Source organism: Melozone crissalis, unplaced genomic scaffold, assembly GCF_028551555.1.
Source record: "Melozone crissalis strain CALT ecotype California unplaced genomic scaffold, PUWL_Pcris_2 ptg000013l_1, whole genome shotgun sequence".
NCBI lineage: Eukaryota > Metazoa > Chordata > Aves > Passeriformes > Passerellidae > Melozone > Melozone crissalis.
The window spans coordinates 8808716-8833963 of record NW_026535791.1 but is presented as its reverse complement, the minus strand read 5'-3'; the positions used below and the strand labels follow the sequence as shown (position 1 = coordinate 8833963).

The window sequence follows — 25248 nt, the reverse complement described above, 5'->3', positions numbered from 1 at the left end:
AAAATAGTTTCATTTAGCAGAATCGCATTCTGAAGGATAATAAAATAATACAGAAATTCACTACGTTCTGACAGTGTTATATTATTTGATTAGAGATGTCAAATATAATAGTTTCTCTTAAATTACCAACAGCCAACCACTGTAAATATCAACATTTTTACATGATAAAATATTATTACCATGTATAAAATGCATCCTAACAAACACTTTGAACAAGAGCTAGAAAGCATTTTGAAATAAAGAGTATCTCTTGAAGAAATGTCTACATCTTTCAAATTTTCTCCCTTTCCTATCCGAATTGGTTACTGGGCTGATTTTAACTCCATTATGGTCAAATCAGACTGTTCCTGAAATTTTAAACACTGAGTTGTCCTTAAGTGTGTAACTTCCTGGAGTTCAGCACACAAACACGAGAAAACAATGAAATAACTGCTCATTTCTTAGCATGGCTCTTTGCCTTGGAATAGAATGAATGATTTTATAAACATGAATTGTTTTTCCTCCAAATTAATTAGATTTCTAATATAAGAGAAATTAAGAAGCTGAGTACTCAAATGTGTGCTGTTTACCTCAACATTATACTATATAATACTAATCTTGGCATTTTCCTTCTTGCCAAAGGTAACATAGGCTAGGACTGGTCTATAGAATACTCCAAAGTTCCCTTACCAATTACCTACATGTGCAGAACTTGCCACATCCAAAGATGACATGCATGGAGACAACAAGAGCAGCACCATCAACAGCCATATGGTTTTATGAGCCTTAAATTAACCTCCCATAGCAGCTGGAACTCAATTTTACTACAGTTTGTTCATATAACCTTTACAATTATGCTTCCTTTCAGCCAGTTTCTCAAAGCAGATACTGAATATTATTACACTTCCATAGCACGAGAGCATTCTTCCTTCCACCAGTGGGATTCCAGTTTAGGGATTCCAGTTTCTTTAGGTTAGGATTTTATGAGCAATTTATGAGCAATGTTCATAGTACCGTTATTGATAAGGTATTTATTCATTCTTGCCTGAATGGTGTGGGTGAAATTTGCTTTCTACTAACTTTAGAATTCCACTACAGGCTTTTGCAACTGTTCTGCATTATCTCTGTTATGCTAAGTTCAAAAGAAGATCTGAAAATACCAGACAGCTTGATTTTTGGATAGTTTTGGTTTTTTTTCTTTCCTTCCTGTCTCTACATCTGTAAAACTAAAACATAGAACACACTTTCAGAAGTTTTAACCATTCTTCCATTTAATGTTTGTAGAAGCATTTGGACTTTCTATGGACAAAAAACAATTATGATATACCAGCCTCATTTCACCTTCCAATTCTTTTACAGAACCTGATACATAATCTTATAGAAAACATCTCTTAAAAAATAAAAGAACACAAAAAAAACCCCTCAATAAACCAATCAGCACCTGGATTGATCACATGTAATTCAAGGCCTCACTTAATAATTATGTTACCCATCTCTTCTTTTGGCAGGAACAAGTAAAATGGTTAAGAGGATGGAGACTTCCCAGTTGAGAGTGCTATAGGTGAGCCCTAAATATCTAAATTCTTTATGACAAAGTATCTACACTTTATTTTGAAAGAAACATTTCCAACAATCTATTAAAGTATGATAAGGATTACTATTATTATTATTTTACTATGTCTTACAATTGTGATAGTGACGATAGTACTATGTATCTAAAAGTCTGAATTTTCTTATTTTGCAGTCTACTCACTGGATCTCCAATTAAAAAAAAACCCAACCAAACAAACAAAAAAAAAAAAAAACAAAAACAAAAAACACCCCCAAAACCCCGATTCATTATAAAATGTGTTTTCCAAGGGACAGTTCACTCCCAAGTGTTTTCTGAATAGTACCAGTTTTTCCCATAGTCTCTTAAAAGAAGCAGCAAGTCTGAACTGTAACTGACTTTCCAGCAATGCTTTTGCCAAGATTTCAGGAAGGGATCACATCACCTTTATTTTCATCTCTGTTTGTTCAGCCTATCCTTAAAAAGATCACATTAGCTCTTTCAGCTAGAGCAATGGAAATGGATTTTATGGTCAGTTGGTAACCTATAAAAATCCTTAACATCCTGCTGTAATTCCTGCTTTCTAACATATGGCTATTCATTCCATAAGCATGGCAGCCATTATCCACTGCTAATTTCATGATATTGGTTGGCTTACACTAAAATTTCTGCTACAGAATTCTGAACTTTACCCTTTGAATTTGACTGCTCTGCCTTGTTCTTATTTATTGTTCATGCAGATGTCAGATTTCTAATTTTCTTCCAGGATTGTCACACTTGGTTTATAATTGGCAAGATAGCTACAATACTGTTCCAATATATAAGTGTTAATAGGCTGTCAGCAGCTGCCCAACACCATCCTCAGAGATACTTAAAATTACATTTTTTAGAAATAACCAAACTAGCATACAGTTCTTGAAGCAAGGTTTAGCATGTCCCTAATAACAGAACAGTGGCAATTTTCCCTCACGTCTGGCAAATGAGAAAGAATTCACTTCTCTTCTCCATTTTTAAGAATGAGTTTTCACATAACCGTTGACGTGATGTAACTGCTGTCTCACACCACAAAGGCACTGCACTCACTTAAAGACTTGAGTTATTTATACAACTCATATTTCACCTAAGCTGAAAAAGATATTACATGACCAAAAATCATTTCGAAAGAAAATAGACATTTGCTTTGGTATCTTTCTCTTGGTGGTGGTTGTATGTGACACAACAAGTCTGAAACCTGTGTAAAGTTTAGATGGACATTTTTTCCTGTTTTGAATTATTAATTGGACCTTGGCTTAATCTATTATATAAAAATAAGAATAATTTGCATTGTTTCTGTCATGGCAAAGTCTGCAGGGCTACATCTTAGACCCTGTGTTTTTCAACATTTTCATTTATTACTTGGATGCAGGACTGGAAGGGATAAAAGCACATTTGCAGATGGTAGAAAAATGGGAGGAGCTGTTGACCCATTTGAAGGCAAGGAGGTCCTACAGAGACAAACTGAAAAATAAGACGACTGGGAAATCACCAACCATATGAAGTTCAAGAAAGGCAAGTGTGGGATTCTGCACCTGGGATGAGGAAACCCTGGATGGACACACAGGCTGGGGAATGTGATGCTGGAAAGCAGCGTCTTGGAAAGGGCCCTGGGGGTCCTGGTTGGTTGCAAATCAAATTTGAGTCAGCAGTGCCCTGGCAGCCAGGAAGTCCAGGTGTGTCTTGAAGTGCATCAGGCACAGCACAGCTAGCCAGGCAAGGGAGGAGATTGTCCCACTCTGCTCTGAGGCCACATCTCTGGGGTGGCCTCACCTCGAGTGCTGGGGGCAGTTTTAGGCACCAAAATACTAGAAAGATGTTAAACTATGGGAGAGTGCCTGAAGGAGGGCCACAAGGATGGTGAAGGGCCTGGAGGGGAAGCTGTATGAGAAGTGGCTGAGGTCACTTGGTCTGTTCAGCAGGGAGGAGAGCTCATTGCAGTTACAACTTCATCGTGAGGGGAAGAGAAGAGGCAGGCACTGATCTAAAATCTCTGCGACAGGACCAGTGACAGGACCCAAGGGAACTGCCTGAAGTTGTTTTGGGGAAGGTTTATGTTGGATACTAGGAAAAGATTTATCACCCAGGGGTTGTTGGGTTCTGAAACGGGCTCCCCAGGCAAGTGGTCACAGCACCAAGCCTGACCAAGTGCAAGAAGCGTTTGGACAATGCTCTCAGGCACATGGTGTGATGGGGATGGTCCTGGGCAGGGCTGAGTTGGACTCAATGCTCCTGATGGGTTCCTTTCAACTCGACAGATTCTGTGATTTCCTTCTGAGATCAGTATATATTCAGTTTCTTTTATACACATTACATTCACATAAAATTTTCCCATTTTTGGGGAACCAGTCATCAGTTAACCATTTTTATATCCATAGATCTACTTTCTATTAACTTTAGCTAATGCACAAACTGTGCACTCCAAGTTTAACATATTTATTTTGTAGTACTGACATCACCTGAGAATCTTAACCACCACAAACAAACAATATGACAACATTTTCCATTTAAAGGTCTAAGAATTAATATATTTTAGAATTTCTAAAGAAATCACAACACTAGATTTTATGGTTTATCTACAAGGCACATGTCTTGAGTCCATGGATTTCTGAATCACAAAGAGAAAAGGAACAGATGGTTTTCTAAGAGTTTGTATACAGTGAGCAGTAATTAAAACCTTCAGATACTTGGCAAGGGTGGGGGGAAAGCATGTCAGGGACTAAAAGATAAGAAAGATTAACTGTTGTTGGGAAGCCAGAACAAACCATAACTGCTACTTACCAATAGAGATAGGGTTTATCCTTATCTACATTGATATTGTTTAGTGGATCCATACGAAACCAGGTATTAAGAGTAAACCCATTTTGATAAGGCCACTTAGCAATAGGAGGCAATGCAATTGCCTGGACAGAGGAAAGAAAAAAAAAGAAACAAATAATTAGTTTTTTGAGAAATACTGTTAAAAGTAATGCCTTCGCAAAATTCTGTGTCATTCTAGATCTGTAGATCTGCTTTAACTTTCAAATATGAATTATAGAAAAAATACTTTAAATAGTGCTTTTGAATTAATGTATTACTTTTCTATCTATTTTTAAATGATTTAAATTACATAAATTCTATCAATAGAGGACACAAAATTAAATTTGTGAATGGGCAATATTAAGAGAACAAAAAGAAAAATTACTCCTTCAGAAATTAAACTATAAATTCAGCTTCTAACAATTATTAATCTCACCATTAAACTTAAAAATAAAATCAAATTAATTAAAACATAAAATAGAGAGTCATTGTTAAAACTAAAATTAAACATTTCAAAGAACACCTTTGGGATATGGTTTCTGCCTCCTGAGAGACAGTTTCCTGCCTGAAGCAGAAGAGCTACTTGATGACAAATGGGAACCTGGGAGTAGTACTACCACCAAGCACAAAGTGTCCTCCAACGGGAGTGACTAACATGCCACCTGCACAGACTGGTAGAGATGTCATAGGGTACTGAGAAGAGCCCTGCAGCTCTCAGCAGTGTATCTGTAGACTCTTGGCTCCTTCATACTGCCACTGAAGTCCTGGATACACAAGGAGCTCACACTTAACTTTAGATAGAGCCAACCTGAAATCTACAACGCTGATTAAAAGTTATGCTGTTTCTCTGTCTAATGACAACCTTGTGTATCACACCTGAAAACAAACTCAGTCCTAGTGAAGTAGGTCCTGTTCACTCTTTCTTCTAAAGAAGTGCTTTGTTTTTTGGATCATTTTATAAATTTCTGCCCATGGTTCACTTCAGAGGATGTATCCTCTCCAGAACTTCATAGTGTAATCCAACAGGCACTAATAAAGAAGTGTAAATTTGAAACTTATATTTCTTGATTTACAGGTGTGCAGTTTATCATAAGTAGTATGTGAAACAAGATCCTGGAAGAATCAAAGGAAAGGGACTCTGCATTTCAATCAAGAATTCCTATTATAGATGCACGTCTTTGGACAGGAAGGAATATTTAAAACTCTTCTCCTGCAAAATATTTTTTGAACCTCTGATAAAAAATTAAATTTAAGAGAGAAATTTCATCAAGGTTTGCCTCTGAAGCCCAGAAATGTCAAAGCAGTATCACTGTAGACATTCATATTCTGCAACACCTTTCTTGCTGGTGGATGTACTTGTAAAAGATGTTAACTGTGGTTTTAATTTAGCAGGAGATAATGAAACTTTCCCTTTCAAAACTTACTAATTAATTCTTTACACAATCTGCCCTATGCATTTTGCTGACACATCTGTTTATAAGGCTGGATATCAAACAAGATCAAAGACGTAATCCAGCAAAAAATAACCCAGGTGTAAAACAGTGATTATCAGCCAGTTTACTTTCCTGATGCAATCTGCCACTCTGATAAGTCTGTTCACAAGGAATGGATGTAGCAATTTGTGCTTAAAGAAAATTATCAGTGCTATTGATGGATGAAAGGCAGGTAGAGCAGCCTTCATGCACTGGCATGAGAAAACAGGAATCTCAGGATTATTTTCTGTTAGAAGATTCCACATTCTACTTGAGCATATACCTACTATTCTATACCAGAATGGAACCATACCTCATATTTCTATTCCCTAGTATTAACTATTTGTATTTACTCTCTCCATAATCTACAAATCTGTAGACAATAATTTATTTGTAGAGGAGGTTTTTTTGATAGTACGTGCAGTAAATGGAAGAGAGAATATCTACTTGGGAAGGTTTGGAAAGGAATACAATTTCACCATTCTAAGTTATCTCCACTGCCTTGAGGGAAAGGAAACAGTTGATGGAATTCAGACAATACAAAACCTTTATAATAAATTTATGACTAAGCAGGCACTGTAAACTGTGATGATGTGGACAAGTTCATTTCTTGATTTTTTTCTCAACTCTCTCCTTTGTATAATATTGATTACATTATTCTAATAAAATAACACTGTTCTTTAGAATTTTCAGGTTTCTCTTTCACATTAACTTCCCCAGACCAAAATCTGCTGCTTGATATTCCATCCTCACAAGTGCAACTTCTCAACAACACAGCTGCCTTGTAAGTCTGTGGAAGGCAATGTCTACACTACTCAAACATGTATTTCCACTCTCATTCCTTTTTCAGGAACTTCTGAAACCAAATGAAAAGAAATACAAATGAGGAGTTTATTTGTTTATTTGTTCCTGAAATTGTAGAATTTTGGTTGAAAACTTACTGCAGCACTACAGCCTGGGAAGTTGAAAAAGGTATCAGGCCCATGTCTCTGTGGCATCTGATTAAGGACTGATAATAATTTAACTGCATGTCTTGGCTGTGAAAAAAAGAAAATTGCACAAAAGTCAATACAACCATTTTTGTACTGTCTAAGCTACAAAGGAAAGCGGACAGTTTTCAAATAACAGAGCAAATTAACTTTAAAATAGTTAGCAAAAATACTTCTTGAACATACGTTCAGTCAACATGAGAAAACAAATTCAAGTTTATATGTCCCGGGAGACAGTTTACGTTAACTTCAGGCTCTAATGGAATGACACTTAATGCTTTATCTGATCACAGCTTACCCAGATTCCATTTTCCCCTCGAAGCATGCTGAACAAAAGCTTCAACTCCTTGACAGTGATGCTGTAGCTGGCAAGAACCCCCAACATATCAACTAGGAGATCTTCAAAGGAAAATAAAGTTATTCTGAACTCTGAATTTAATTGCTTTGATAAACACAAAAAAAAGCTGAAAAAATTAATACCTTTAAAAGTAAGTGTATTCACACATTCTAAAAATCCAACTTACTTGTATTGAATATTTTACAAAGTATTTCATGTTAAATTTTGCATCATACTTTGAAAAAGGTATTACATTTATAGAGCATTAATTCTTCCCATTTCACAACATGCATCACACATGATAAACTTGTCTTTCCTGCTGTATGTTTTTCGGATAAGAGCTCCTTCCGCCTTCTGAAGTTAACATTTTTCAAAAAAATTTGACCTAAAAATTGCTTTACAATAACCTAAACCCAGCATTTTATATTATAATTTGTATAATTTCCCCATTTTTGCTACAGTGATGCTTCTGATCTTTACTGTAATGAAAGGCCAGGAGAAAATAAAAGAAAATTAACACCTCCCTCTGGCTCCTGCAAAAAAAAAACAAACCCAAACCAACAAAAAAACCCACAAAACCAATCAAACAAAAACCCAGCAATCAAACCAAACGATAGCAAAACAACAAAAAACCATAAGGAAAACAAACAAACAGAAATCATAGGAAGAAAAAAATTAAAGAGCCTAATAAAAAGAAGGGATCAAAATTGTTAACAGGATTATGGAACACAGCTTTCATTACAATGTGTCAAAACCCATAAGCTTTAACAGTAAGAACATTAAACAGAGTCTTCCTTTCAGAGATTATTAGGTTTAAAATTACTTATTTAAAACCCCAGAATTCCATTTTAAGAATTTATTCACTTGTGAGATGCTGAACCTTTGCTTATACTCCACACTTTTTTCAGGAATAAAATGGACTAAAGAATCAGGACTTCCTCAAGTGGGAGGTAAAGCAGTTTGCTCATATTCACAGATGGGGCATAAGAATTTAATTCAAAGATCAAGCAGTGAAGTCCAGAGTTTTCAAAACAAAAGAGCTATGACACAACAGACTCAGCATTAACACATTTTCCCCAGCTGTTCAACAATCACAGAATTCCCCTGCCCCTCTCCTGCCTCCCTGCTAAAACTTGTGGAAGACACGACTTTCTACAGATAAGTTCACATTTTGTAGTAGGAATGCATGTTATCCTTGTTCATCAGGGAAAGGATGACTCTTACAGGTGCTGACAAAGAATAGTTTTCAGGAGAAACAATTCTTTCCAAAGACATTTCACATTCATAGTTTGTTTTAAAACAAATTTTCTCTTTGCAAATCCTTATATATGTGGTCTTGAGCAAAAGCATTAATATTTATTTAGCTTTTTCCACAATGATACTAGCCTCTGATCTTTAGCAAACAAAAGGCATGTGCGAAAAATGAAATATCATTTAATTTACAGAAGACATAGTAAACTGCTTGGTGAGTGAAATTGCCTATCAGGAAAGGCAAAAGAAAAGCATTGCAACTTAGCAGACATTTTCACTGTAAATTCTGAATACATCCCTAATCTCCAAGTATAGATTCCCCCCCCCCCCCCACCCCCTCATTTCTTTAATCTTCCCTTTAAAAACGCTGCCACATACATTTGTGACAGAATTAGGGAAAACAAAATACACCTAAGAAAAATAAATGCCTTTTCTTTCGTGGTGGTGGATTCTATGACTCAGCTCCCCCAGTACCTGCCCCTTTCACAGTGGTATCCAGCCTTCAGTATAAAGCTGGCACATCCTGTACATGATCAGAAACTGGGAACAGCCACAGTGAGCACTCAGAAAAGGAAATAAGCACAAGTGAATACTAATCTTTTGCTGACAATTTCCCAATTCCTATTTTGTAGTTTCAGCTTTCTTTCAGATCAAGGGACTGCAAATTTTGCTTCCCTTACAAAGAAAAAATGTTGTGTGGAAGCGAAGTTGTCTGGTGAAAATCAGAACACCATTAAAAAAAGAGGAAAAAAGTACAAATTAATACAGTCAAAATCAGAAATGATTGCAAGTTTTTAAAAATCACTGAATGTGTGCTGCTGTGTGTCACTGTTATAGCCCTGTACTACCTTATGGCACAGAAAAATTCTCATTTCTACTGAAGATGTGGATAACCTACAGGCATTAGAAATACATATTTATAAGTAATGAATTAAACATTGATGGAGAGAAACAAACATAAGCTCCCTAATTATGTAACTCTGGGTAAAACAATGACCTGAAAGATAGAAGCCCACTAGATAACAAGCAAAGATAAAGCAAACAACATCTGTGGAAGTTGAAGCACTTAAGGCTATTTAAAGGTTCTTTTTTCAATATAAAGACTTAAAAATAATTATTACATAACTTTATTTATACTTATTAGAAATCTCATAAAAGAGTCAGTCCCATCTGGTTTATAAACCCTAGTAATCCACTCATCTATAAATGGACTAAGGTCAGAAAGCATACTACAACTGGATTTTTTAATGTCTACTTTTTTTTATATTAAATAAGATTACATCTATAACTGGAATCCATTATCTCATTTCAGAAACAAGATTGTATATAATAATATTAAGTCCAGAAGGAGAAAACAGGCAGCTTCCCGTTTTCAATGTATTTCTAATTTCTATTAATGGCACCTTCTGAATACTTTCATGCTAAGCAGTTTTCATAGGATTTATAAATTAACCAGTAACCTTGAAGGCATGCTTAACTCAGTCACTTAATATGAAAATACAATAGGAAAACGTCTACCTGTCTTTCAAGTAACAATGCCATATATATCAAAAAGAAGGGTCTGGCATTCACTTTGGAAGACACATTAAATAGCATTCGAAAGAAAACTTCAGGAAACTACCCTCATGTCTCTTTAACCTCTTAATATTACATGGCCATGAAATTGTGAATTTTAACTCTTGTTAGTGTTGTAAATCAATTTTTACAGGTCATAATAGACAATGTGATAATTTTGCAGTTTTTCTTACAGAATATGTTGAAAGAGGAAAGCTTGTTAGCAGCCCATTAATGACAGAGCTGTCAAATCCAGCATTGTTGCTTGGAAACTGTGAACTGTTTCAGTGCTTAAGAATTCAGTCCCAGCAGTTTTAGAGCAATTACCTACATCATCACAACATAACTGTGAGGAAAAAACGGGACTTAGGTGGGACATATCTACTCTCTATGAGTTCAGGCTGCCCTCTCATCCATTGTTCAGACCTCTCAGACAGAACTACAGACACGCTCTCCCAAAGAGTCCCTCAGAGCAGGTGATCTGCTTCACTACTCATCACCTGGAAACAGAACTGCAAAACCTGAGCCCCTCAAGGAAGGTCCTGTGCAAGTGTTAAAAAAAAAAGCACCAATCATCTATGAAAATATTTTCTCCTAAACTATTGATAAAATTGCTGACCATTCTCTATATTCGTATAACAGATTGTCACAGTATAAAGATTTGTTTTTGAAAGGTGATGCTTCTGGAAAGCAAACTGAGCTCATTTGGGTTGCCATTGAGGCTTTCAAAATGATTAAGCTTTTATTCCTCACCACACAATCTGTAAAATTGCATTGAGTTAGATATTTAAAGTACTCAGAATCTCATGGATCTGAGAGTTTTCATCTAAGCAGACAGAAAAATTCTTCTCACTGCAAAAGTTTGGGCACGTGTTTATTTGCTGCTGTTTTACTATCATAAAATCAGAGAAGAGTGGCTTCAGACTTAGACTGGTCCTGAAAGTGAGCTATCAGAACATAAAACAAGCATTATTGCCTGTCTTGTCTATTTAAACCCTATCTAGGTCTAATCAAAATGTTTCACAAAAGAACAAGAGAGACGACCTAAAAACAAACAAGTAACTCCCAGAGAAGCAAATTACAAAAAATCCCAAAAAAGCCTGTACCATTTACAGATGATAAAAGCCAATTTCAAAACATTGAGCCGACAGAGTATTAGCAACTGTTTTGGGAAAATAGGGTAGCAGTAAAAATTAACACAGGTCTTGTTCAAACCATCCTCCCCTTAATGCTAAAAATCATTTTAACACAAAATTTCTTATTTTAACCCCTGGCTTTGGGAAGCTCATAGAAATATTTGAGGCACATAAATTTTACAATTACGACCTCAACATCTGCATTAGGAAACAAAGATACTGCTTTAGTTGTTACTGATTTTGCTCAATATCAAAGTAGTTATTACATGACCTTTTTTGTTACTTCTGACTTATTACCAATATTATTACCCCTTATAAAAGGAAACTAATGTGCTTACAAAAACCAAGAGATAAAAGCAAAATTATCAATTCGCTTACTTCCATGTCTTTTTAAAAAAAACTCTCCAAAAATTGTCTATTTACAGTTATGAGAGAAAAACCCCAGGAAGCATGATTCTGTTCAATTCTTGCTCACCATACATAGATGAATACTCAGATAATTTGAAACACACTGCAAAGCTAAAATGTCATCAGAATTCCAATTTTCAGTTTTGATTTTCAGCTAAATATGCACTCCCTTCATCCATGTAAGCACACCAAAGAACAAGCTTACTGAAGATTTTTGTGCAGAAGGTCTCTTTCTGAAGCACTGTGTGATCACTCAGAAAAAAGATTATTGAGGTAGAGGATCCATTAGGTTGTTTTTTTTTATTATTATTTATTACCCCTGGCTTATGTCTGTAAATTCAAAGAGTTTTTTTAATTCCAAAATGTTCCTAAAAGCCAGATCACATGCTCTTGATTTCTGACATCCACAATTAATTAGGCAGTTAAAAAATACACAACTCTCTAATGGAGGCACTATTACAGTCTTCTACGCCCCATATACAAGTACCACTCACAGGAGCTTAATTTGGATAAATTTTGTTGGTGGGATTACTCATGTAAAAAATTATTTCCATTACTAAAACCCTGAAAAATTTTAGGATATAAATTTTTGTTCTCATCATATAATGTGTTATATTTAACATGGAATAAAAGAGTATCTTTACCCCTACACTATTCTGACATACCATACTTACAAGTCCTGTAAAACAAAACACATTTGGTGAAAACCATCATTTATGAATCTATTGGTCTGTTGTACTTCAGTCTGAATTTCACTGTACAGTATTTAGCATAACACATGATTTTAGCATTTAGAGATACATTTCTAAAGATTATGTTGATTACGACTTGCTTTGAAAAACAGAATGTAGCTTCTCTAAATACTTCATATTACAAACACTTTTATACTGAAACAAAAAGAAAAAAGGACAAAGAATAAATCATTCCTCAGTAATCCAGTTTTCATCCTACTGCAATCATCTTCTTGCTTCTTGTCTGAAATCCTTGCTATTTTACTGTTCCAAAAACCTGTGTGTGTTCAGGAATCAGATAATCAACTAAAATATTATAATTACCAAAGGTAAACCTCTGACATTTTTCAAAAAATGCCTCACAATGTCAGGCATTGTGAGACAGTCTCACAATCCTACCATCAGTCACAAATTATATAAGAATTAAGAATTTTGTTTTCACACTGTATTGAAAGAAAATGCCTAAGCTCCCTCAGGGAAAATAAATAGTAATCATATCAATCTCTTCAGGTGCCATATTTAAATGTGATGAACAAACCTGTTCTGTATCCAAGTAAACAGGATTATAATGTGTACCCTGCTATGGAGAGGATGGAGTGTGGAGTACCATAAACTCCTTCAAATATACTATGAAAACCTTAACTGAGCAATGACTTCATCACTTATTTTCAGCAAACAAACAAAGCATGCTCTTTTTTTAATGCTGCAAAACATTATAGAATGTTAAAACCCACAAATGTAAAAAATTAAAATATAGGTATCACAGGAATACATTATGGAATGATTGTTTAATGTAATCCATATGTCCAGTATTCAAACCTGTAAATAATATTTGTTATGCTGTCATATGAAGTTATGTTTAAAATAGATCTAGTAATTCTGGCATCATGATTAAAAATGACAAATGTATATAAAAACTGAAATATTGCCTTGTAGGTAAAAAGTCTAAAACATTGTTTTTGATTCTTTTAAATTGTTTTTATCACTAAGATAACAATATCTTCTCAAATGAATTAACAACCAGTTATTTTACACCACGTATCTACAGAGCTTACAAACTAAGAATATATTTCTGTAGTTTTCCTGAAATTAAAAAAAAGTACTTCTGACTCAATAGCAGTACTAATGAAAACATCACTTTTAAAAAACAAAACATCCCATAACCTTCCATAATCACAAAACATTGGCAGGTCAAGAATGCAATAATTATTTTATCAGCTGGCAATTTATACCTGCAATCATGTCGTCCACAGTACTCATCTTCAGCAGTACCTGTTCAATTAAGCCAACTTCCGTGCTGGTCTGTAAATTACGGACACTTTTACGTAGAATTGCAGTGAACATACTCCAGATTTCTGCTTGGCACGTCACATCACAGTGCTCCAAAAGCTCTGACATGCATGTGATGCTCTCTGCATCCTGGATTATAAAGTTCATCTCTAGATCAAATTCGCCACCAACCAGCTAAAAAAGAAAAGAAGAAAATTATTACAATGTGAAATACATAGTTTAGTGTCTCTCATACCTTCATTGTGACCAATACAGAATATGTTTTACATGGTTAGAGAAGTAAATTTCATAAGAGAAACTAATAGCTATGCTTTCTGTATTTGAAGCATTCCTTCTTGTGAAGTACTTGATAAGGTAGCCTGGCCCAGAGAGATGTAGTGCAGAACCTAAAAAGCTCTGGAAGTAATTGAGGCTTTTCCACCATTCTCTGAAATTTGCCTACTCAAAAATAAAAAGACACTAAAATTAACTCAGCTTTTTCTCCTGACATAAGCCAACATTTGCCCTTAGTTATGCATTTGGAAGACCTTACTGCCTTTTCCATTATCCCACCCAAACAGTCATGCTTGGAAAAAGAACAACTCATCTACTCTGGAGTAACACAGACATAGAAAATTTATATTATTATATCACACATCACTCAGCAGTTCTGATGAAATGACAGCCTGACTCCTATTTATCCAGGTACTGGCAAAACACTTTCCAAAGTCCTAAGCTCCAATAAAACACAACAACAACCAGGTGTGTATTAGGAGGGAGAGAAAAGCAAACCAGTAGAAGAAGATATAGTCAAGACCAAATATATCTTCAGGAATGGAATTCAACCATTTTGATCAGTCATTTGTGTAACTTAAAAAAGCTGAACTCAACAAAATCTACTAAACCAAATATAAAATTTAGTTTAAAAAAAAAAAGCCATTTTAATGGCATAAAAATCTTTCCGTTCTGAAGGAAACACAGTCTGACTCTCATGAATCCTACTTTATCCTAATAACTTTGAAGAATTTTGAAAATACCAGTGTGAAATTTCACAGAATCATGGAATCACAGAATGGCTTATGTTGGAAGGGACCTTTAAGATCATCTTGTTCACACTGCCATGGGCAGAAACATTCCTCTCGACCAGGTTACTTAAAGTCCCATCCAACCTTGGCCAGTCTCTCTGGGAAACCTGTTCCAGTGCTTCATCACTCTCACAGTAAGAATTTCTCCCTAATATCTAATCTAGTCCTTCCCTCCTTCAGATTAAGGCCTTCCCCCTCTCAACCCAGCACATGCCCTTGTAAAAACTCCCAGTCCAGCTATCTTTTAAGCTCCCTTTGAGTGCTATAAGGTCTCCCTGGAGCCTTCTTTTCTTCAGGCTGAACAAGCCAAGTCTCTCAGCCTGTCAATAACACTAATTTTAGTAACTGTAAATATATTACACAAAATAATGGAATAAATTAATATTAAAATACCTTTAAGAATTTTGTTCTATTTGTTTACTGGAGTTACATAATTAAAATCTCAATAAAAAGCTTAAATTAAAGATAGTCAAAGAATTATCTCTTATAAGTGCATAATTTCAACAGTCAATTTTAATAGAAGGCAATTCTATGGCCTATTTAAAAGCAGTTTGTATTGACTTGAAACTAAACTCTAAAAAATAAGCAAGTTGAAATACTATGCAAACTTTTTTTGGTGGCTAAGCCTATTCAAATATTCAAAGAGTTCTTTCATAACCCATCTTCAGACAATTAATACAATATATTTAGCTTCCACCCTAATTCATACTTTGCATTCACTTTCAAATTACTTTTTCCTCTATCAATTAATTGCTAATAATAATTATAATTTTGTAACATAAAAGATTCTAATATGCTAAATTTATAAACTGACTACCTCCTTAGTTCTCCTGAGACATTTAATTACATTCAAATAAAAACTATTATCCTAATTATAATTAGTACTTTAATTTAAAACTTGTGACTGCATATCATATATTTGCATATTTGGTAAACACATGATGTGTACCAAAGGAGGGCAAAAAAAATTCAAGGTTAGAAACACACTATTTCTATGTTCATTATTTAGAATTATGAAATTTTTCATAGAAGTTTTTACTCTCTTTTCAAGAAACCCAGGTAGAGATGTTATTTCTGAAAACAGCAGCAACTTGTGCCTACTTCATCAGCAATTTGCATTGTTGTGTTTTCAGACATCTCTTCACCTCTTCATCTCTTCACCAGGATGAGCCTCTCTGAGATTATGTCAAAAACATACGGAAGTAAAACAGCCACATTCAATTGAACTCCCTTAGATTAATATTCTGAGATGAAAGTAAACATCTCCTGGAAGTGTCTACTTTCCTCCATTTCTTTCCATGGAGGAAATCTAGGATGAAGGATTGTATCTGCTGAGAGTTCATCACTGGATTCATTCAAAGGCCATGTGGTCACAGATCAGAACAACTGGCCTTAGTTGGCCTGGCTTTTGCAAGAGGGTTGGATCAGAGAACCTCCAGACTTCTGTTTCAACCTCACCAACTCTGTGATAATATTTAGACCCATAATTTGGTTTTGATAAGCTGGATTTAAAAACAAGGAAAAAATTCAGTTATGCCTCAGTTGGAATGAAGAGGTACAATGCAGACTGATTGCCTTTCCTCAAACAGTATTAATAGCAAAATTCTAATTAATTTAAATTAATAAACTAATATAGAATCAGTAAAACAGATGAAAATAATTCACTGTAGACCAAAATAATCCAAACCACATTTGCCTTCTAATGTAATCCATTTACTGATGTGTAACACTTAAGAGACTGAAACAAAGCCCCTGTATCAGTCTAAAGTGACAGGATATTTCTGTACTAATAAAACCAAGATGTCTCATCTATAAAACATCTCAGAGAATCTGCATCAAAAAACACACTCAAGGCCCATAAAATTGGTTCTATGGAGAATCTTCTCCTGAGCTACAGACTTTCCAGCAGGTGCTACAATTATTTCACTTGTACAATTGGCCACAAAACACTTCTAGCCCATCAGGGTTACTGCAAAAAACCATGAAAATGTTCCTATTTAGCCTTAACTTCAATATAAACATACTTCAGACAGTAAAAATTATCACAATTATCATTAAAATCAACTTCCTTAGTAAAGGAAACAAATTAATGAACTAATTGACAATGATAGCAAAAATTTACAACGGTAGGGGGAGGTGAATTTTTTAAAGCAGTCATCCTAAATTCATCTTGAGTTTCTTGATAAAGAGAAGTCTAAGATGACAAGGAAAAGCTAAACAAAAGTGAAGCAAGTATACAGAAATAAACTACATGATTAATTTGTGTTCAAGAAATAAAGCAGGCATCCTCTGCCTGTGCACAAGGTGCACGATCAAATGGAATTCAGCCAATAAAAGTAGTAGAACATTAACTACAAAAAGGTATCCTCTAACGACATTTCTGCAGGGGGATTTCCCAAGGAGGACAGCAGGTAAATAGGAATACCCAGTCTCTACCACAGCAGGGGGAGGTAACCAGGGGAGAAGCACAGCAGCAATGAGCTGGTAACATGCTGACACTAATAAAAGGACCAACTTTGCTGAGGAGCCAGAAATCATTAAATGCAGTTAGAAACCAACTGCTGAGAGCTGTGGAGATTCTTCTGATATCAACTGTCCAGGAAGCAATGCTTAAAAACTCAAAATTAGTAAATGCAAAGTAATTAAAAATTATTATAGTTTTCCTCATGTGTATAAGACCACAGGCTCCAAAGTCTGATATTATCATCCAGAAAAGAGATCTTGGAGCCCGTGAGGATGCTGCTTCAAAAAACTATGCCATATTAAAAACTGCCAACAAACAACTAAATATTCATAATGAATTTGCTGCTTTCTAAGTTGGGCAAAACTGTGGATGCAACACAACATACCAAAAAGTTAAATCATACTTCTAAATAATAATAGACTTCTGCAATAAGACAAATTTCAGCCGGAGTACAACATGAACACTAACAGAAATCCTCACAGAAGCCAGTATACCATACATCAGGACTCTTTCCATATCATATATGTCAAATAGAATCTATTTTTATGTCAAACACTAACTCTTTGCATTCTTCAAGGAAATATTTAATATTTATTAAAGACCATGTGCTTTCACTGTGATTAAGTATCCTGAAGTATTGCTTGTACTTTCTCATATTCTGCATCTTTCACAGCACAGCTAGAAGAAATGAATCACCAGTCTAATGTTCAGATAATGGTTACAGGTGTGTTGCCTGTGGTTAACAAACAATTTCTCCCCAAGTGGTGCTGAACTGCCAGCAATAAGCAAGTTAGACTGGATTCTCCATGCTGAGATTGCCTGTAACAACAGGTTGATACTCCTTGCAAATTTCTCCAAGAGCCTTCCTTAACCTACACCACCATTCTCAAATGCAGCTGCTTTGCTCAGAATTTCCATTTTTCTGAGTGTTATGGCCATTCCTCACTAAGTTCCTACCATTCATCATGCTATGCAATAAAAGCGTTTCTTCTTAAATTGCCACATCTCTGCAGAATTCAGGCTGGTTTTTTACACCCTTTTGATCTAGAACAGAGAAGAAATACTCCCCCAAACACAAGAAGTTTTCTACATATTTCAGATAGTATATTCATACCAGTTCTTGAAACGCAATAAAATATGTGCTGCTGAACATCTAGAATTAAATTGTTGAGTTCTGAAAATTGGAATTTTTTAGTATCAGATTCTCCAAATCAAGTTTGGAAGAATGAATTGAAATTAAAAGTGAGTAGAATATTTCTGCTGGATTTGACCTAGAAGAATCACCTAGTCCAGGTGTCTGACCATTCCCAGGGCTGTCTGAAAGTTCAAGCATGATGATAAAAGCATTATCCAAAGGCTTCTTAAATGCTGACAGGCTTGGGGCATCAAACGCATTTCAGAAAGCCTGTTCCAGTGTTTGACCACCTTCTTCAAAAAGTGCTTCCTAACATTCAATTAAAATCTTCCCTGGTGCAGCTTTGAACCATTCCCATGCATCCTGGAACTGGATACCAGGGAGAAGAGCTCAAAACTTCCCTCTCCACTTCCTTTCCTCAGGAAGCTGTAGACAGCAATGATTAAAGACAGTACATTAGAGCTATATAAACCGAAGTCTTCAAGCATTTACATCTCTAAGTTTGCTGTTCATTGCTGTCAAAGAAGCATTTTCTAGCTTCCTTCAAGCTGGGGTCCTGTCTGCATTAATTTAAACAAAAATCAAGAATAAGAATGCCAACACTAGTGAGACAGTGCCACTGAAAAATTAAAGAATTACAATAATATCACAATAATTACTAAGGTGCTAACCACATCCAGGCCTAATCTCCACCAAGTCACTCCTACATTCTCTCCCCTAATTAAGTAATATCACATTTGCTCTCCTTTGTCTAAAGGCAAAAATAAATGAAGGCATAACACAGTCCACATAACAACCTCATCTGTTTTAAACTGTAGCATTTTAAGTTCAAGTATATACATATACAACCAGAATTAAAAAAAAAAAAAAAAAATTCCTGTAGCTATATAGGAGGTAAACAGTTTGGAAACAAAACTATTAATTCTCTTCCTCTCCTCTAATGCTCATCTCTCATTTTAGACATTACAAAACTGACTCAGCATATGGCACGAGTTTCCACAGGCAAAGAGCTGAGAATAACCTACTCAAACGAGATAGAAAATCTCTTAAAATCCCAAATCAATTAGTTCTTTTGAAGAGAAAATTAGTAAACATTTAACTCTTGATAACTAAAGCCATCATATAAGATGGAAGTATAATTTTTGTCAAAACTGGAGCATCTTTTCTACAAAACAACACTGAACTGATTTCATAATCACCAGTGAGAATTCCAAATATGTGGAATCAGACTGCTACTGTTTCTTATAAAAAGACAGGCAACAGTATAAGCATTAAAACACAGTTTTCTGAGAAAAGCAGTAGGGGACTCGAGCAGGAGAAAAAACAGGTTACTCTTTTATGGCCATTAACTAAAACCTTAAAATTCTAAACAATTAATTCACATTTTTAGGAAGATTCTTCTTCAATTGCATGAAAGATGATTTCTTTAGGCAAAACCATTTAGAATGCTAAATGGAATAAATTAAATTGTTCAGTGACAGAAATGTGTGCTGATCATATGCATTTGTTAACCTAAATATATCAATATAACTACAGAGAAAATCACAGCTAAAAAAAACTTAAGAAGGTATGTTTCATAACTGGTACACATTCTTTATTTATTTTTAAATTAAAAAAGGTAGTCCTTAGAGATTTGAATTATGGCTATGTGTGTCTGGGCTAATTTTCACAATTCTCTTTACCATCACTGGAAAGTAAAAGATGCTTAAGACAAGTGATTATCTCAGTGGTTTTAGCTGCAACATCAGAATGAAATAAATCTTTTTCAGAGAATGTAGTACATTTACTGACTATAAAAGGACAACTAGTTCAGATAGGCACTTCTAAAGTTATGTCAGATAAATCTTAACCAATGTGCTCACAATATGGTTTATAACCAAATGACAGCACTAAAAGACTGATTCTCATGTGAATCATTACAACAGGATATAATTCTGCACATTAACATACCCTTTTAAATAAGCCTTCCTTCATTTAACTTCAAAATCATTTTTACTCTGAATAATATATTGCACTACATTGGTAGCTTGTCACTAAGGGAATGCTACCTAGGAAGTTTATTGACAATTTAAAGCAATCTGAGAAATTACTTTAAATACTACTTTTTGTACTTGTTGAAACAATATGAATGAAGTAAAATGGTGAGCTTTTAGAAATTACACGAATGTGCTGGTTATTATGCAAGCTTAAAAATATCCCATGGATTTATCTTTATTTTCTTACATTTTCCCCTGAGGGAGGAGGACACTCCTGTAGGCAGATCAGCTCCAGTGGTTGATCAACTGCAGATACATATGATTTACTGAGATAACTATCAATTACACTGGGATAGATCACAAGGCTGTATAACATCCCTGACAATATCAGACCTTCTCTAAGCATTGCTGAGGCTTAAAGAGAAAAAAGACAAAAAACCCCAAACCACAAAGCAAAAACAAAGAATGGGCTATTTGCCACAAATTTCTTAAGCTGTTTTTTACCTACTGTAAAAAAACACTGTTTTGGGGTAGGACAGGAATTAGTCTGATGAAGTTCAAATATCAGCCTTCATAAAAGCTTCTTTAGCACAAGAATCAGATTCCTTGAAATAAAAAGTCCTACCTCTAAAAGGAATGCAAAGAAAAGTTTTGAAGTGTGACACAAGACAAATCTTATCCACTTAGAAGAATTTATAAAGTAATCCAACCACGTCTGACAGAAATTAAGACAGATAAAAGTATTTTACATAAAAGTACCTAATCCAAAACACAAACCTAAAAGTCCTCCTCATGGTCTATTGTTGTTCCTGTGCCATTAGAAGGAGACACTGTTCCTATCTATTATTTTGATCTCCACAAAACCATTTTTGGCCAAAGCAGAATATGAGATTTTACTTTAAGACATTGAACCTGAAAAATTAGAGACTAAGAAATAAAAATTGCAGGTTTAATTTCAGTCAAGTAAAATTAAAGCCATTCTCAAACTTGTAGCTAATTTGTTTTCAGTTTATCTTATAAATTACTTCTGATCTTGACTTAATAGCCAAAGAGATCAGCCAATTAGATAAGGGACTTTTTTACATCAAAAAAGAGAACAGATACTGAGAATTCATTTTAATAAATAAAACCAAGCGACTTAGGTTTGCCACATGGCTGAAAGCAAAAATTCAAAATTGATTTTTATGGACTACAAAGAAGTTGATAAATGAGCACAGCTTAAAGAGTATGAAAAATAATATCACTAAACAGACATTACCACATTACCAGTTCATTTTGCTTTTAATACTTCATAGCCCATTCTTGCCTGTCTTCTCTCACTTTCAATTATAACTTTAAGATCAAGGTACAGATGCTAGTACAGTATAAACTCATGCTTCTAATTGCCTGTTTTCAATAACCAGGTGTATTTTAAAACAAGTTACTTGGTGGTGGTTTGGAATCGAGGCTTTTCTGGTAGGTTTTTTTTGTTGTTGTTTTTTGGGGTTGTTTTTTCTTTAAAGTATTTTCTTTGTTTCCAAGCCAGAAGAGAAGTAAAATAAATGGAAATAACTGAGAGTTACAAAAATCACAAATGATATGCACTCTGAAAAGATAAATTTTTTTTGCAACTACTTTTGTAGCCTCTTCTACTAATAAGTCTATGTACTTGCACTGCTGAAACTTGAACAGCCAAATCTAATAGGTCAGCAGCATTCCTTATTTGTTTTTCAACAGTCAGAAACCATATGCAGCTTTTTGGGGTGTTTTCAGTAGTTTGAATGAATATATTATCTCTGTAAAGCAAACCTTGCTGAGGTTTAAAATAGTTATCAGAGAACATCAACAAAAAATTGAAATTCTAAGAAACATTAAGCTGTCAACAATTACACATTGATTTAAATCTAATTTGTATTGCACAGAAAACACTATCACACATTATGTTTGTGCAAAGGAGACAACTGGAAAAATCCTCAATGCATGCACACCTGTTTCCCAAAGTTCACATACAGGAGCAAGGAGAATGTATTTGCAATAAATACTAATAGAGAATTGTAGTCAACACAATTTGCCAGTAACTCAGAACAATTGGTTTTTTAAATTTCTTTGTTGATTTTATTCATTTTTTATTATTCAAACATACTTGTCAAAGCAATTTCTCTTTTGTGTGTTAACTCACAGATGCACTCTGTGACTAGAACAAATTGCAACAATACAGTTAATGGAATCTTAGTCTTGGAAAATGATGGGGTTTATTTTAGAATAGTCAGTGGGATTGTTCTCTGGTACCTCAAGGATACATAACAATCAAAGAAGCAAAACATGACAAGGAATGCTGATTTGTGAGAATCATGGTATATGTGCTACCTACACACTTTGGCTAAGAACAAAAAATAGCCACACACGATCAGGACAAAGCCCACCAGCCCCAAGTACTAGCCCACTATCATCTTCTAGGCAGCCATCACATAGTCCCCCTTAGTCTGTAAATCCAAAACAAACAAACAGTCTGCAGGCTCTCTTCTTGCCCCCTTCTTTCCCATGGGGTACAATCAGGAGGGCAAAGTGGTTGCTCTCAGAGGGCATTACCTGTTTCTCCTCACTATTCAGGAGCTCTCTTATGTGCCACTTACCTTGCTAAATACCACTCGACCAGCTTGCTTTTTTTTATGCCACTGCACTGATTGGTAAGAAAACAAATTACTTAAATTTCTATATTAAGATTAAGCCATCTATTACCTATTTGAATTCCTAAAATGAAATAATGAATTTTGAGAGTATCCTAGTCTCATGTCCATCTTTTTCTTAAGGTTTGGTTTTCTTTAGGGTTTTTCACTGCTTTTATTTTGAGATTTTTCATGTTCCTCTTGTCACACAACACTCAACAACTCTTAAAAGCCCAGAAACTATAAATCATGGCTATGCAATATTTAAAACCAAAACAATTGCAATGAACTTAGTTATAACAAAGCCATTTTCCAACTGATACCTATAGATGTACATTAAAGATTAATGGCAGAGGGATAGCCCAGGCAATTCACAATGCCAGGTATAAAATGATCTCAAACAACACTGAAGTGAGATGCACACAGCACTGGTCTTAAAGCAGGAGCTTAATGGGAAGATCCTTAATTCTCAACATCCTGCTGCTTGCTTCCATTGACAATTTTGAGATACGTAGTCGTATTTTCGGTTGGTGTCAGCATTATGAAATGCTGAAATTTCCCGTGACAATGTTCATCACCAGCTACAGAAGCTCTACATTCAATTTCAATGTGCTCATTCTCATCAATCTTTCATTTTTAATTAACTACTTATCCTGCAGTCCTCTGCTCAAAAAAGTTAATGTGGGAGAAAACAACCCAGTGTTTGGCACAGTGAAAAGCCCTCACTCGCTTCTGAACAGTGACTCTTTAGTGACTTTATTGATTACAGAACTAATACTAGGCATGTGCTATAGCTCTTTTTGATTCTCTGCATACAACATAACTAGGTTAAAGCCAACAGTAAATGTAGAACAATATCTATTATAGAGTTAGACTGATATATGGAGCTTGAGGAAAAGCTTCCCCATAGAATCTTCCTAATTCTTGATAAGACTGAAATGCTCATTGACTATATTTTACAAATAAGTGAAGTCAAATGTATAAAGAAACACGATATTACCTTAAATCTTACTTTGTTCCCATTTTCCTATATAAATTTTAATTTATAACTAGCAAAACTCCTCCAAACCTAATAAATTATTACACAAAACAATTTCTCCGAAAATGCCATCATTTGCAACAGCACAACATTGTCTAGTGGGTAAAAAAATACAGAATACATATACATGACTTTAAGATGTCAGGGCTGGAAAAATCTCAATAGCCACCCTCCTTAACAACAGCCATATAATTTCTATTGCTTTTCAGTTTTGGCAGCCTGAAGTTTGTTAAATTTTCAAGCACAGGCATTCTTTAAGGTTCTGTGTTTCTTTAAGAAAATCAATACAAATGACACTATTTGTAACATTTTTCTCTTCCTCAAAAGTGCAAAAGATAAAAGACAAGAATTGTAATTTAAAACCTCCTAAAATTTTTCTAATCCAATTTATTTTTTTCAAGTCCTTACAAGAACCTGCCCTTGATCATAGAAGCAATTTCAGACACCACGATTTGTAAGGCTAGGATTTTTTTAACCAGATTTGTCAATATTATCCCCTTTGCTTCTCTAAATAACTCTCAAATAGTGGAAGAATTTTTTTCTAGTTTGTGGCTGGACTCCCACAGGGTTTTAGCTATCATTAATGATTTAAGATTTTTTTTGTGCAATGATAAAACACAAAACCTCAATTGCTAAAGGAGGGACCACACAGACCATAATGAATTGTTTTGCAAACATTTAAGTGCATCCTAATTGCCTTCCCTCAAGCTTCTTAATTTATTTTGCAGCTCCTCATCCAATAAAATATTTTCTTTAATTTATAGATGATAACACAGTTAAGAACAAAGGCCAGAATTATGCAGCCATATAGGAGGTGCAACTCTAATGACAAAGGATTCTTTTAGAGAAGAAAGCTCAAAGGCAAATAAAGAAGTGTGAGAAACGATTTATTAGCGGCCAGAGTTTCCCTTATGTAAGAAGTCTGTTGGATCTTCATTACACAAAGTATCTCAGCACTTGAAAATCAGGGACAAGAGGCCAAGTATCTACAAAAAGTGTAACAGTATAGGCTGGGCATATACTATAATAGAGAAAATTCAATATATCAACCTCCTATTATTTGTGACACAGCCATCTCTTGCTCCAGAAATAATGTCATTGCTTCAATAGGCCAATAGATTTTCTTCCAATAATTTCTCTGATTACTTTCTGAACCCTCAAATTCTTGGAGCCTTCACAGCCCATAGTAAGGAGTCCTACATTTTCCCCACAATTTGTGTAAAAATATTTTGTCATGCATCTGCCAGAGGTGTGTTTAATTTCAGCCCTCTGCTGCTTGCATTTTGAAAAGCATAAATCAGGTGTTTTCTATCACATTCTTCCCTTTATTTACTTATATTTCAAATACACTTGGTCAGCTCTTTTCCAAGCTGAACCATCCTACTTTGTTAAGTCGC

General features: G+C 34.9%; 1 protein-coding gene across 4 annotated transcripts in view; it reads right to left on the bottom strand.

Annotated features, from left to right (window-relative positions):
- The window catches only part of NBEA (neurobeachin), a 452437-nt gene that overhangs the window by 359491 nt on the left and 67698 nt on the right, over positions 1–25248 (bottom strand). For all 4 annotated transcript variants that reach the window (XM_054272359.1, XM_054272360.1, XM_054272362.1 and 1 more), the window contains exons 2-5: positions 13471–13702; positions 7120–7220; positions 6774–6869; positions 4343–4464 (exon numbers count right to left, since the gene is read on the bottom strand). In XM_054272359.1, coding sequence (XP_054128334.1) covers positions 4343–4464; positions 6774–6869; positions 7120–7220; positions 13471–13702 — 551 coding nt within the window. The remainder of the gene's footprint in view (positions 1–4342; positions 4465–6773; positions 6870–7119; positions 7221–13470; positions 13703–25248) is intronic.